The sequence below is a fragment of the Melanotaenia boesemani genome, chromosome 12 (assembly GCF_017639745.1).
Source record: "Melanotaenia boesemani isolate fMelBoe1 chromosome 12, fMelBoe1.pri, whole genome shotgun sequence".
Taxonomy (NCBI): domain Eukaryota; kingdom Metazoa; phylum Chordata; class Actinopteri; order Atheriniformes; family Melanotaeniidae; genus Melanotaenia; species Melanotaenia boesemani.
In genome coordinates, this window is record NC_055693.1 from 24,279,579 (window position 1) to 24,294,921 (window position 15,343).

The 15,343-nt window shown below is 37.5% G+C and overlaps 2 protein-coding genes across 4 annotated transcripts in view; both read left to right on the forward strand.

Moving 5' to 3' along the window:
* thsd7ba (thrombospondin, type I, domain containing 7Ba) overlaps nt 1–2,490 on the forward strand; it is a 232,850-nt gene extending 230,360 nt beyond the window's left edge. The window contains exons 27-30 of the mRNA XM_042002424.1: nt 572–654; nt 1,234–1,429; nt 1,744–1,831; nt 2,086–2,490. Coding sequence (XP_041858358.1) covers nt 572–654; nt 1,234–1,429; nt 1,744–1,831; nt 2,086–2,167 — 449 coding nt within the window. The 3' untranslated portion in view covers nt 2,168–2,490. The remainder of the gene's footprint in view (nt 1–571; nt 655–1,233; nt 1,430–1,743; nt 1,832–2,085) is intronic.
* Nucleotides 2,491–8,279: 5,789 nt separating this feature from the next.
* hnmt (histamine N-methyltransferase) lies at nt 8,280–15,071 on the forward strand. Of its 3 annotated transcripts, none has more exons than XM_042001734.1 (7): nt 8,280–8,337; nt 8,770–8,924; nt 11,191–11,243; nt 12,139–12,246; nt 13,808–13,938; nt 14,114–14,207; nt 14,524–15,071. In XM_042001734.1, the coding sequence occupies exons 2-7, from the start codon at nt 8,788–8,790 to the stop codon at nt 14,883–14,885; spliced, it is 885 nt and encodes a 294-aa protein (XP_041857668.1). In that variant the 5' UTR covers nt 8,280–8,337; nt 8,770–8,787; the 3' UTR covers nt 14,886–15,071. The 3 variants fall into 3 exon arrangements, with proteins under 3 accessions (XP_041857668.1, XP_041857666.1, XP_041857667.1); XM_042001732.1 differs by lacking the exon at nt 8,280–8,337 and adding an exon at nt 8,387–8,615; XM_042001733.1 differs by lacking the exon at nt 8,280–8,337 and adding an exon at nt 8,388–8,597.
* The last annotated feature ends 272 nt before the right edge of the window (nt 15,072–15,343 follow it).

Here is a 15,343-nt window from a genome sequence, read left to right on the forward strand (position 1 = left end):
TGAACAATGTATGGATGGAACTGAGACACATGCAGCACTGACACATAGTAATTTTAGTTTAGTGCTCCAGGTGCATTTTACACCTTATTTGGCTTTTTCTCAAAGTGGCCTCCATTGATTTCTCCTCTCCCTCTCAAGATAAGTAATCAATAAACCAGAGTCTGAGCTGGGACGCTTTCAATCCATATAAATATAATCATGCATTTGTATTTGTGGGAAGTAAAGAAGGCAGAGAGAAACAGAACAAAGGTAAAAGAGCCATGGGAATGAAAGCTTTAGGCAGCCTTAACGTGCTGTAAATAGTAGGCGAATGTGATCTTATCGCTGTCGGGGAGTATTTTTTGGCAAATACGAGGCCAAAAGTAACCACCTACCTCATCGGAGAAGCTAAGAGCCAAAGGCATTATTCTTTGATATTTTGACATGCAATTTTCCATGTTGGAATTAAAATGTTCACCAATTGATCAGGGACCATGATAGGCCACTGTGCTATTAATCAGGTGTGACAGAACATTAATTTATTGATCAATGGCCAAAGGGACAGAAATGAGATTGTGTTGTCTTTTTCCAGGGGGGTGTTTCCCACAAAAAAGGCCAACCACACTCAGACACTGCCATCCTCCGTGCACAAAACCGTTCTCACACTGCACACCGGTAAGAAAACTGTGCTTTGATCGGGCTGCTGTGTTCTTTTGCTGTTTTCTGCAAGGTGGAGAGTTAGATTGAGTTTGACAGATGACATTTTAAATTTCCCAAAACAGGTCATTCAAAGCTAATCAGATTACAACCTGTAAAAGTGGTCACTTAAGGACTACACCTGTGAGGAAATGGGATGCAGTGGAAGAAGGGGTCTGCACACGTGCAGCATGAAATGGCTAATAACAGTCATATCTTGACATTTTACTGCCCCTTAGAGTACCCTCATGAAACTGCATGTAAAAAAATGCAAAGCAGCTAAATGTGTTTTTGCTTCTGGTTACAGTGTGCCTGTTTTTAGCCTGACTCAGGACACACTGTCTTTAAATGAGGGGAGGGGTATAATTTATCCCCTAAGGTGCACAGATTAATGTCAGAATCTCAAAAAGGAGAGTGAATATTTTTCCACAAGCTAAAAAAAAAAAAGACTAAATTATCCAAATCCAACTGCTGTCTCCAGTATTTTGTATGAAAGTGAGTGAGGAGGTTATGGAGTTACTTTCTAATAGGTGTAAATGATGATACCTCCTTATACAGAGTGGAGTGTGCGGGTGTGAGAGGGGTTACACTGAAGTGATGACCTCACATGGCTTTTTGGATTACTGCACGAGGACCCCAGGGATGGACAACAGCAAGAAAGCCGATGTGAAAACCAACTCTGGGAGATTAAAACCTGGACCGTCTCAGGCCGGTGACCTCTTCAGTGAGTGGACCTTGCGACCTGTTGGCCCAGGTACTAAAATGGAAATCACCTGCACCTGGCTGAGCTAGCCAGCATGTTTGATGTTGCTCTTGCCTATGAAACTGTCTTTGTAGGTCTAAGATCAATGAGCCGTAGGAGAAAATCATTCTGGGTCAATGTTTTTACAGGGCTCATCATTATAGGCAGTAGATGGACCATAAAACTGCCAAGAAATTTGAACTCATTACTCTTCTGCATGCTTGAAAGGAGACTAAAGCTACTGTGAAATGTGTGAGAAAAAAATCAAAAGATATACAGACAAGAGATGCAGATGACATTTAAATTTTGTATTCTTGATTTTGCAGATGGAAGAGTAAAACTGTGGGTTTATGCCGTGACTGTCGTTGGATTCATCGTTATTCTTTTCATAATTGCATTGTCATTCCTGGTCTGGTAAGGACTATATTATTTACTGAAGAAATTCTTCACTGTGCATGGTTTTCAATAAATAACAAAAGCCTCATTGTAGGTCAGACATTTTCTATGAAAACAGAGTTAATATTAAGGAGCAAATCAAATTGTCTTCCTTGAACAGAACGTTGTCAAGTGTGAGTTATATTAGCCACAATGATATTGTCTGCTATGTGCTGCTGTTATCAGAAAATGGAATTCTCAGCTTTAGTTTTTTTCTTCTCTTTGCTTTGCAGTAAGCCTCCCAAAACCACAAAGACGTCTCCTCCACCGCAGAAGCCCTTGACCCTGGCCTACGACGGCGACATGGACATGTAACCAGGCTGCTATACCTCATGAGGACGTGCTCGGCCTTGGACAGAATCCTGGCTGCGTTCAGATCGTTAGCACTTATCCTCTGCATATCGCTGACACGTCTGAGCTGGGTGCAGGAAACAAAAATGTTGAGCAAATGGATGATTAGTAATGCTCATATGTGGTTTGCTGCTGAAGGGCGATGCAGCCCTGAAGTTTGGTTACAGTCAACAAGAAGAAGCAGAACCAAAGCCGAAGGAGGTGAGAGCAAGACATGGACCTAGTTTTTTTTTTTTTAACTGCTTGCGACATGAACGCACAGTTGACGCACTGTTTGCAAATCAAACGATAGACTGAAGCAGTAAAGACAAACTGAATACACAAGTGTTGATCTTGGAGTTTGTTGTGTGTCAAGAATCAAAGGGACCACATTTTTCTCGTTTTTGTTTACTTTTTCTTTTGTTTATTTAGTCTTTTTTTTTTTCTTCTTGTATTGTGAAGGAGACCAAATATCTTGAGTCTGCAGCCACTTGTGATTTTCAAAAGTTCATTAACAGAACATTTGAATTTTTCTCACCGGTTCAGGATGTTTGTGAAAAGAAACGTGAGAAGACCTTTGGGTAAACTAAAAAGCCTTTTTTGAATTTCTGAATAAACAAAATGGTTTATGCACTACGTTAGTGCTGATTTTATTTTGTTTTAGTTTCTTCTTTCCAATGACTTTTCTAATGTTTTAACTGTAATGGAAGTTTTTGCTGTCTGACTGTGTTTTGTCGATGATGCCATATGTTGTGTATATGTGGAAACCAAAAGCAAGCCTGCCTTGAGTTTACCGATAGTAAAGCAGTTATCTCTCCTCCCTCATAAGACACTCGGCCACTGATGAGAAAAGTAATTAACACCCTAAACATGTCATTTTAGCTAAAAAGAAAGAAAAAAAAAGAATGAAAAGGCACTAGTTTTGTAACAGGTGCAATCTAAAAAACAACAAAAAAAAGGCCTTTGATGCAAATGAAGTTATCAGATACCAGCATGATAAAGATTATACCTCATGTTCACATTTTTACCAGATGCAAAACAAAACAGCACGGATAACCAAAACACACATGAGGACAAAAAGAACGATTTATCCATTGGGTTGCATGTATTCAATAAACTAAGTCTGCTTCATTATTTTATGTTATTTATTTTTTCATGATTATTTTCCCACCTTTTTTTTTTTAAGATGTCAGACTTTGTTTTTAAACTATTCTTTTTTATACTTCACATCCAAATACAAGGTCACTTGGTTATCACTTTAACAGAACTTTGTTCTCAGTTTTATTTTTTTGTATATTTTCCACATTTTTCTACAATAATACAGGGCTCGAATGCGAAAGATTACAAATACCAAATATCTTTGAGCATATCTCTGTAAAGTTTTGTGTTATTCAGCTCTGTTTTTTTTATTTTATTTTTTTTTTTATCTCTGCATATTTCTTCTCACCCAAGAGTTTTTTGTCCATATATTACCTTTTAGGTGTGGCTCCATTTGAGCATCATTCATTCAACCCAGTGGAGAAATGAGTTTGATTTTGGTACCTAACCAGAATTAATGCTGTTTGTCATTCTGCCTCCACAAAATTGAAGATCTGAAGGTCTTGTGTTATCTGACCACCTTCTGAATGTATGTCATCAGTAACTCTATAATCTTAATGGTTGTACAAATATGGTTGTTACACGTGGCAACGACTGTATTCCAAACGCTGACTGTATGTAGGCATGCTTGATCTATTTTGGCAGAAAGTGCTCCAAGTGGCCTTGCAGAGACTCTGTTTCATAAGTAGCCAAACATTTCCGAGTAGTTTCTTTTAGGCAGTGTTTCTAATATTTGACCTACTAAAAGCACACATGGTAAATTTTGATTCAAAGGAAAACCCAATTATTTGATATTCCTAATTTCCAGATAACATATTGTGTTATCTAGGAAAAGATGATCTTGGGTGCACAAAATAACTTAGTTGGGTAATCTCCCAGAAATCTAAAGGCATTTTCACCCATTGTTTACAGTACCATGTTATTTGTTACTTATTGTGTGTACATGGAGAACTGGACAAAAGTGAAAATAAATTGTTGAACCATGTGATGATAAAGTCTAATTTTTTCTTCCTGTTAGTGATGCACCGCATGATCCAGTCCTGCCGAGATCTTCCTCGGCTCCTTGGGTTCCGAGTCCAGATAAATTGTAATTACTGCAGGCTCCTAGGCAAAGTCCAGAACAGATAAGTAGTTGATAAGATTCATCTTGTCCAGTCAGATTCCCAGTCTGATAGTCCCTAGATGATCGCAGGCTGCAAGGGAAACAGAGTTTAAATCTATGTCTCATCTAATTCATTTATTTAAAACTGTCACTTTTGTTTAAGACGAGGTTGGATTAAAACGCTTGTGTCACGGCCGTCTAATCAGTGGCAAAGACGTGGGCTGATCTTGTCATGTCCAATCCATCGCATTTGATCATCTTCCAAGATGTTTTTCTAGTTTTTAGTGAAGATTTATGAACACGGATACTGTTCCAGTTTTTAATTTTAATTCATTTAATTTGTCTAAATGTGAAAGCTGGATCTTTCTAATAAAAGTTGGCCAGAGGAAGATGAAAACACAATCAATGTTGAGCAGGAACAATCTACAAATTTATCACCATTTGTCGCTGCCTCATCATGTGCTCATGTACATCCCTAAAATAAAGCTTGTCATGTTATGTTCAGTCTTCCTAAAATTATTCTATTCTTGAATCTATCTTGAATATGCTTGTTGTTCATTTATACATTTCTATAGTATAAATAGAAAGAAGAGAGGGGAAAAAAAGGCAACAAGATGACAGAGAAGGAAGTCAAACAGTCAGGAGCAGTGTTGCCAGATTGGGCTGGTTTCCACCCAACTGGGTTTCTTTTGAACACGTTGGACTGGAAAAATTAGCATTAGATTTGAGCTGTTTTTTGTTGAGGTGGTTTACATTGTCTTTGGGCTGGAAATTTAGTCAGATCTGGCAACCCTGGTGACTCTACCTCACTGAGTAACACCGCCCCCTAGTTCAGCAATAATGTTAATAATGTTAATGTTAATCTGGGTTATGTCCCTTTCTCCATCCGACAACTTCTTCATCAATGATCATTGTTTTTGTTTTGTTATTTTTTTTCTAAGAAATTTCCTGGTAGTCTTCTGGTCAATGTTTCATTCCGCTCTCCTTAATTTTGCTTCAAAAATATGTGCTGCCATTACTTGCTGACTGAAGCCTTCTGGACGGAGGGCCAAGGCCGCCAAGAGAAGGGAGGAGGCAGAGCATCACATGAACATACATGAACAGGCAGCCAAACCAGCTGGTAAAAACAGGGCTGGAGATCAACACAGAGTGACGATGTGTAATGTCATGCTATACTCCAGATGAAATTACACCTCTAGTTCTTCACATAGCCATTTTTCAATTCCCCCAATCCAGAAATGATGAATTTCCACTTATTGCCCCGTTAACATGTGCATGGATGTCCCAAAGCATTTGCAACTTATTCAAAGAAATGAGACACGTTTTTTTTTTTTTTTATGTGCACCAGGGACACTATGATGTGAAGATTGAACAGGTATTTTTAAGACTTTCAATTCTGATCTGAGAAATATACAAAAGCAGCTGAAAAAAAACTATAAGAGACTTTTGGATGAGCAGGATTCACACAATTTCACAATGTTCGCATCATGGATGGATTAAATGGGACTTCCTTGCAGCCAATATTACAGTTTTTCTTAGCGGCTTTTGGTGCATTTCTCACATCAGAATCAACATTTGCACAGCAGTTGGTACAAACAGCAGAACCTAGTGGATAACCTGCAAACGCATGTCACTTGCCAAAAATTGATAACTAACATAAGACCATAAACATCTAAATATTTTCTTCAGCTGTATTTCAAAAGATGAACAATACTGATCTGTATTTTAGAAGTTATTTTACACAAGCAGTTGAAATTAGGTCCAAGTAGTTCTATCCAAGGACATAGTTCCATCACATTTAGTAAAATCTAATAAATTTTACATAAAATATAAATATGGAAGACTGGAGGAAGAGTGGACCCTGTGCTCTTTAGATGTCACAGCGTAAGTACCGGTAGCCTCTCAGTAAAGACTCTCTGCTGAGTACCACACTGAGGTAAATAAATGATTAATGTTGGAAGAGTCTGGGATCAAGGTTCTCATTTGAAAAATAAGTTCTTCACTTTGCACCTGAAATAAACTGAGGTTTACACAAATACTTGGTTTCAATACATATATCACATAAAATGACATAAATACTTTCAGGAAATTTAAATGGAAGCATTTCTCTACACTAATAGTAATGATTAGAAAAAAAGATTGCGTAGCTGTAAAGTTTTCAATAATAGAGGTCAAACATGGAGTTTCTCATTATCTCAGTGGCTCTGTTGTTACAGTGGTTGATTACTAGAAGGTTGCAGTATTAGTTCTCCCTGTAGGCATGTTTTCTTTAACAAAATGTGAATAATATTAAATAAACATGAACTCCAGTAAGTATATATTAAACCCATAGGTTACGGATAAATGCATCAGGTTAATGCAGGTAAATTATGCATTTCAATCTAAATCAGGATGTTTTCCTCAAACAACGAGTTTGGGGTTCAGATCTAATGAAGAAAAACAATACCTATCACTCACAATGTACAATTCACAAGGGATCCTATAACTGGTAGGGTGAAGATGGGCAAAAAAGCATTAATCACACACAGGTCTCAAGTCATGGACTTAGCTGTAATAGTATTTGTGTGTAGAAGTGCAACTAGATGCATCTCTGTGTGTGAGCGAGAGCGCGTAAGAAAGAGCAACAGACTTTAATATGAACATCTGGTACTGAATTAAACATACTTAGCCAGACTAAGAATCTGTTTCATCATTTACAAGGAAAATTTCTTGCCAATTACATGAATCTTGGCAAAACGAGACACCCCCACCCCCACACGCCTCTAATTTTTGTCTACTTTTGACATAACTAACCTTATAATACTGTGTGAAGTGCTGCACCTTTATATTGTAGAATGCAGTGGTGGCAAAAAAACCGATGAGGCAAGAGAGATAAGATAAGATGGCAAGCTCATGTAGCATATTTATTAAAAGAACTTTGAAGTTTAAGGTGAATGCAGAAGCAGCAGTACTTTTTTTTAAAAAACTAATCTTAGCCCCAAATATGTCAAGTCATGTGTGTTGTTACTTATAATCGAGCGATACAGTTTGATTCATCCCAACTTGACCCAACTTGATTGAAAAGAAAAAGTATCATAAAGTAAATCGTACATTATGTTGTGTCACACCTTGCAATTGGGTTTACACAAATAGATCTTGAACAAAACAAACCCCTCTGGTATACAATGTGAAAATCACATTGTTGAAACCTGAGACAAATTATAATTGTTTGGTTTATAAATGTGTCATTCTTTCTCAGATTCAGTCTTTTTTTTTTTTTTTTTTTTCCTGTGGCACTCTCATAGCACACACACACACACATACACACACACAAAAGGAAGAAATATAGAGAAAAAATAAATATAATAAATAAATGTGGATATATAAACAAAAAAAATAAGATATAATGAATAGAATTTAATTATTTATATTTACATTTCAATATATTTAAATTCTTTTTTAATTTAGCTGTATTTTTCATATTTTTTATTATTGATTTAATGTGTTTTTATTAATTCGTTCTTCCTAATTTTTTTGCTCTTTGCTTTTGCTAGTTCCCCACAGCCTTTGTTATAACCCATTTTGCCCTATTTATTTATTTTTTCTTTAATTACTTCCCGTTTGCTCTTGATATCCCTTTATTTAGTTTTATGCCTACTTATTGTTTTTTTTTACATTTCTCCTTGGCTTTATATTAGCCTACATACAGAGGCCAGTTCTTTCTTTATTAGGTCAGTTAATGCTTTGTTTATTATTATTATTATTATTATTATTATTATTATTATTTACCATATTGTGAACAACTATCCTTAGTAGCCTACCATTTTTATTTTTTAAAGGCCTTTATTTGCCGTTTTGTTTTGCTCTTATTTTTTCTTTTCTTCCACCTTTCGCCCTCCTTAAACGGGAACCGTGACACCGGTGGGTGGGCTCATTCCAGGCTGCAGACCTTGTCAGAGGCAGAACCGCTGGACATGTAAGTGACGATCGTCGCAATTTGTCTTAACCTTTCTGCTGCTCCAATACCCGCTAAGTAAACGATGAAACTTTTTTTTCTGTAGTGATTACTAATGAGCAACAGCGTGTATTGCACATATTATTTCCGGGTCTACACACACCGTGACACGCCAGAGAATCTGTGGCTTTGTTTCCGCTGTCGTTGAGGGCAGACACAGTCAGCTCTGATATGATTGCAAAGACAGTTAATGGCTGGAAATGCTCAGCTTCAGCCCACCTGTGAGTTTATATGCCATGGTAAAAGTCGCTTTTTGTTGGATCTTAGCGCCGAGAATATCCAGCTTCAAACACACAAGGCGATTTCTGTAAAATCGTTGAGCAATATTAACGTGTTATTAAAGTTGAAATGCTAACATGTGACATCCACCCATCCATCCATTCATTTATTCAGCCAGTCACACTGGGTACCATGGCATCCCCACTAAAGAGTCTAGTTATTGATGACAACAGATACCAAGAAGCCTTCCATCTTTTTCTGGAGCGCTCCTCTGAACACCAGTGTATGAGGGACTTTATCCAGAAAAAACTGCCGGACATCCTGGCCAGGTAATCCATTTCTTATAGTTTTATTACTGATGACAACAGAGTCAACCAAGGCAAATTATGGCTGTGGCTAAATGAAAATAAATTATATTTAAGTTGATATTGAAATGTCAAAATGATATACATTTTTTTGGTATAACACTAACCCAAATGTGTCTTTCATAATTTGTAGAAATCCCTAATCTTGTTTATGTTGTTGGGCATTACACCCACACTATCCTGTAGTCACAGAATTAGAAAATGTGATGAAAATATTTCTTTCCTTTCATTTTAGTTAATATTTCAGTATTTAGCCTATGGTCTGTAGTAGCACAGTATTACAGTCTGTAGTAAGTTTTTTTTTGACTGATTCAATAGTTTAAAATGAGTTCATGCCATTCTTGACATAAAGAAATGCCCAAACACTGTACTTCTGACAGTAATTGGGAACAATTTATTCGCTATTAGGCTAACTGGCATTCATGGTGCGTTCCAGTTGTCTCGTAATTCCTAGCGCTGAGAGTAGGTGACGTCATTACCAGGTAATTGGCCTTCCAGCTGCCCCAACTTGGAAAAAATGTATGCCTCAAAAGTAGCCAATTTATGAGCATATACAAATCGTATAAAGCTGGAAAACCACAAACCAGCTGTAAAAATGTGTACACTGAGAACTCAAGCCAGTTATTAACAAACGCATACTGACTCGGCATTTCACAAACAACGCCAGCTTAACAACATACTTATCGACAACAACAACTGAGTGATATTTACTGTAGAAACTTAGTGAACACATGAGAAAGAAATTTAATAAAGACAGCAATGAATTACAGGTGGTAGCCTACTGGGCGCAGCCATCTTTAAATCTGGAATGTCAGGGTCCTCTGAAATGTGGGAGTTCTCCATTCAGAAAAACGGGGTCGCCTCGGGATCCGACGAAAAAAAAACTGGATCGCACTGTTAGCTTGAAATTTAAGTTTTGGCGAAAACTTCAAGCTGCATAAAGAACAAGGTGCATTTATTTTAAAACCACCTTTAACGCCACCTTTTTAACCTTGCTTTTCTCACCACATCATGATGGGGAAAAAAAACACCAAACCTCTATCCTTTGCTGAAGTGAAACATTTATGCTCGTGTATTAAAAGCATTTCCTTAGATTACTTCAGTACTTCAGGAGACATCTTATACTGAAGTATGGACACCAGACTAAGTAAATTAGAATTACAAGTTAGTAAAAATATAACCTGTGGTTGTTACTGATTAACCGTTGGTCCGTAAGACTGGAGATGGCCTTGAGCTTCAATCGGATGAAAGAAAGATTGAAGCTCAAGGCTCAAGACATTATTATATATAGTCATACTGTCAGTGAGAATATCCAAGAAACACCAAATTGTATTATTTTAATGTAAAACTTTGTGAAATTTGTGAATCCTTTGTGTTAATATTATTGCATTAACCCAGAGCTGAAAGTAAATCTCTGCCTCATTAGCATTTAGCTGGCAATAATTGATCAAAAAAAAGCAAACTTCAAAGAGAAGTCCGACACTGAACTTCAAATGAAGACATACGCTGACCCTTTAAGAAATGTGACAAGATAGTTAAGAAAATCTAGTTTGAAGAGAGATATCTGGGGCACAGAGACCATTAAGTTACATAATGTGCAAATAAACTCGCATGCACTGTGTCTCACAAATTATTGCTGAAATCTGGCCAACAGTACTTATTTTTTTAAAGAACTAAGTTCAATCCCAAAAGCAGAACATGGAACTACTGTTGGTGTTTCACCCTCAAAACTAATGACCTGAAAGCATAAAATGTGCAGATTAACCTGCTAAAAAGTTTGTGGAAGATTGCGGATGACATTAAGTGATAGTTTACGGAAATTCAGCCTCTTCCTGAATTATTTTCTCTGTTGACATAAACCGTTGGAGGCAACTGGCATGCAGCAGAGAGCCAAAGCAAACTCCCTACTCCCTCTGACGGCCTCAGAGGCAGATCAGAGAGAAAATCTGGAAGGATATGATTCACGAGTTAATTAAAAGGTGTAATCGTGTTATTAAAAATCAGACATTGAGTGACAGAACCCACCATAGCGACAATCAAAGCCTCTGTGTTTGTAGATGCTTCAGTCGCTAGATCAGAACATCTCACACTTCCAAGTGTCAGGCAGAATTGACAGTTACAGGCCCAAAAAAAAAAAAAAAATGTGACCCACATTTGGCAGGTTGGAGGCTGTGAATTTTCAAGGCATCAGTGCTCTGAAGACTCTGTGTTTCTTCTGCTCTGCCCTCAGCATTGGAGACGGAAAGTCCCAACTAAATGTAATTGGAGTTGGAAGCGGAGCTGGTAAGAACACACATTATAGTACATAATCACTGGTGAACTTAGCTTATGTGCAAAGTGACACTAAAGAACTGCAGCCTGTGCACCAGAAAGGAGGCGTTGGTGAATCAGCCTTCTGTTAAGGTTGCCATTTATGGTTTCTGCACAAGAAAAAGAGACAAGTTATCTTTATTACCACCACTGAGGGTTTGTAGACATCTGTCCAGATCCATCTTTAACCTTAGTCTGACAACCTGACTTCACTGTTATAAAGCTTTACTGCACATTGTTTCATAATTCAGCAGGGTTATTTTTTTTCCCGAGCAAGCCCACTACATGCCCCAGAGTGCCGTTACCCTTTACTTATGTCACAGCCAATCTTTTTAATTTACCTAAGATGTCATGTCTGTATCATAATGGATTCTCTAATGGACTGTAAAATCCATTAGAATGACTACAAACTCCCCTGCAAGGTATTATTCAATCTAATCAAAAGGATTTAGCACATGTCCACATCAGCTCCTTTGCTTAAATGCACTCCTCTGTACATGGCAATTTGTCACCTTCAATAAGAACTACAACAAAATTACCACTCTGGTGTGACATGAGGCTTGAAAAACTATCAAAGTGCTAACTCTGCTCTAGTTTTGTTTTTACATTTCCTTTTCTTTTTTATATTAACTTTAGATAGCATATTAAATTAGATAGCATAATTTGGACTTTGGCATTATGATGAAAATGAATATATATATATGTGTGTGTGTGTGTGTGTGTGTGTGTGTGTGTGTGTGTGTGTGTGTGTGTGTGTGTGTGTGTGTGTTTTCAATACATTTTTTGGACATAGTGGGAAAGTGGGTCAAAATTTAATTTGTAAGATAGAATGTGTTTAAAGATAAAGTAACTTTCCTGGTGCCTGTAGGTGAGATTGACCTAGAGATGCTCTCTGAGCTCCATCAGAAGCACCCAAAAGTGATGGTGGATAATGAGGTGGTGGAGCCCAGCAGCCAGCAGCTACATAACTACAAAGGTAATGTCTTTACAGACACACAGCTCGCTCCCATTGTATAAAATGGATATCTTATGTTCACAAAAACTCCCAAAAAATGGCTTAATGTTTCATTTAATCACTCAAAATTGTATATGATTTTTTTTTCTTTATTGTATTTATAATGTCTCAGCAAGATTTCACCCCTCTGAATAATCTGAGTAAAACATTGATTCATTATCAGGTGCAAGTCGGCTGCTTTATCCCCAGCAGTTTTGCACACACCGACAACTGTTAGCAGCACTTACCCACGTACATTTAAAACATATACTAATGAAAGTGGAAATGAACTTGATGATCTAGTGGTTTCAGTCCCTGCTCTGTAGGTGGATTTCTTTTAGAGATGCACCGGTCAATCGGCCGCCGATCAAAAAGGCCGGTTTTCTATCCAATCGGCCCAATCGGTGACCGGCCGGTCACTGTCGTCATTTCCGGTTTTTGGCCGGTCACGCTGACACGCATGCGCAGCAGCTCAACGCGGACAGCTCAAAACTGAACCAAAGCAAAACAAAGATGTCGTTGATTGTTGTTGAAACTCACTATATCTTATTTTTGATGTTTTATTCTCAAGCCAAGTAAATATGGTGTCTATTGTATGATTATAATGATTTCTTAGATAGAAAATCGGTATCGGTAAAACCGGTTTTGGCAGGTCAGACCCCCTCAAAAACCGGAAATCGGTATCGGCCAAGAATTTTGCAATCGGTGCATCTCTAATTTCTTTGTTTGGATTTTTAGGCTTAGTGTCTATGGACACAGATTTTTGTCTTATTAAAAGAATGTTGTAAAGCAAGTTGAAATCCTATTTGATTTATAGACTTGCCCACGCTTAAAATCAGTAGTTCTGCAGAGTTTCTATGAGTAGCTGAAACAAACGATTTGGTAATAATTCATTCATTAAAAATATATGAAAGTGTGTCTTTGAGTAAATTTATGATTCAACATGAAATATGAGGTTGGCTATAAACACAGAGTGAACTTGCAGTACGGATTGTTGTATCTACTCACTGCATTCAGCCAGGCCCAGTCAGTCGTCTCCCATGTTGTTACCCTCAGTGCTGCTTGTTGTAATGTATGAAGCATAAACCTGCTACCAGTCTTCTAACAAGGAAATTTATGTCCAATATTTGCTTCAGACTGTATAATTGTATATTTTTATGGGGGAACAAAACTTGCATGTCTAAAACAATCTGCAGTATATCAACAAGCAGGAAATAAAATAACCATCTTACATTTAAAAAGTTAATATTACAGCCAATTTCTCTTTAATGGATCAAATAGTCACATATTATACCCAGCTGTGCTTGTGCCAAGTGATTTCCAACTGTTTGCAATGAGGTGTGATACAACAGAAGTACGTGATGTTGGTTTAATAGCCGAAGTTCACGTTTACTCCTTTTTTCCGAATCTGAAAAGCATCAGCTTCACCTAAGATGCTGGGGATTATGGCTGTACATGTATAGAGGCTTCAGCTTCTTGATGTAGCCTGCCTAGGTTCACGTCCCATCCTTTTACTTCATTATTGTTACCTGTCTGTCTTTAGTTTTAGTGTCACAGAAACCAGAGTTAAACTACGCCAAATTTACCTGGAACAAGATGACCGCATCTGAGTTTGAGGAGCAGTGGAAGCTGAAAAAGATGACAAAGAAGGCAGACTTCATCCACATGATACAGGTTGGTGCTGATGCACTTCTAGCTTTGAAACTGTACTTTTGACACATCTAGGTCATATTCATTAGGTGGCACTTGGCAACAATTAATCCTATTAGAGCTTCTGTCTACCACAGCGTTATAATTAGGTGCTGTATGAATGCAGTTACCATCTAATTATGTGTGGGGAAATCGACAGATGCTGTACTATGTGAAGGATCCCGGTGCCACCATCAGCTTCTTCCAGAGTCTCCTTGATAAGAATGGGAAAATCCTTATCATTCTGGTTTCAGGTAAGTTGTCTGATCTAATTAATGCTCGTATGTTTAGTCTCTCTGATGCTGAGTTAGAGATAAAAAAAAAAAAAAAAAAAAAAAGGTGGGCTGTGATTCCTCGGAGCATGTTCAAGGTCAGTCTGTTGATGACAATGATGATGTTGGATATAGTCAACCTTACAACAGCGACACGATTATTCTTCCTGGTATGTAACAACTTGTAGTCATCCTACCAGATGTCTCTGCACCTCTCTATAAATGCTCATATAAAGTTACACCTGCTTGTTTTACGTTAGCATGGGGATATTAATTTTGTTTTGTTTTGTGTTTCCAGGGGCGAGTGGTTGGGGGAAGCTCTGGCGGACATACAGGACCCAGCTCTGTAACACAGAAATAAGCCAATGTGTGACTACCGGAGACATCAAAAGCTTCCTGGACTCCAAGGGTGTGAACTACCAGAGCTACGAGCTGCTATCTCAGATGGATATTACCGAATGTTTCACTGAGGGAGATCGAAAGGGAGAGCTGCTTCTTGATTTTCTCACTGAGGCCTTGAACTTTAGTAAAACAGCGTCGCCCGAGTTGAAGGCTGGTGTGTTGAAGCTGCTCCGACACCCCGACTGTAGTGTGGAAGACAAGGGCAGAGTTATCTTTAACAACAACCTTGGAGTCATCGTCATTGATCAGCAAACCTAAAATCAAGACACTATAGGGAATGATAACTTTGTAGTAGATTCATAACTCAGGTTAATTATGTTCAAATAAGGTGAATCACTGTAGCTTTATCTTTCATTGTTTATGTTAGTTGTTCCTGATTATTTTTATTATTTGTTAGTTTGTATGATTTAAATTTTGTGCAAATGAAAATGTCTTAAAATCACATAATTTGGTTTATGTTATTGACATGATTTACTTAAATATTCCCACCACAGATCAGTCTTAGTCAGTTCCAGACTTTAGCTTCAGATTTCAGTATCATAGAAATTTTAATGGGTTTGCAAATAGAAAAATAAATAGAAAATTAAACAATTAACGTTTAATGGAAATTAAGCTCATTGTTTCAGATATAGCTGAAGGTATCTGTGTGTTATACATTAAAATGGTTAAGTACTAATTATATCAGTAAAATCTTGAACTGGAAAATTAAAAGTGGA

What these genes read in the sequence shown, in the direction of transcription:
- hnmt (XM_042001732.1), top strand. Translation starts at nt 8,577, where the DNA reads ATGCTCAGCTTCAGCCCACCTGTGAGTTTATATGCCATG. An exon ending in TGGAGTTGGAAGCGGAGCTG is followed by an intron (nt 11,244 to 12,138) that starts GTAAGAACACAC and finishes TGGTGCCTGTAG; the next exon opens with GTGAGATTGACCTAGAGATG. An exon ending in ACTTCATCCACATGATACAG is followed by an intron (nt 13,939 to 14,113) that starts GTTGGTGCTGAT and finishes GGAAATCGACAG; the next exon opens with ATGCTGTACTATGTGAAGGA.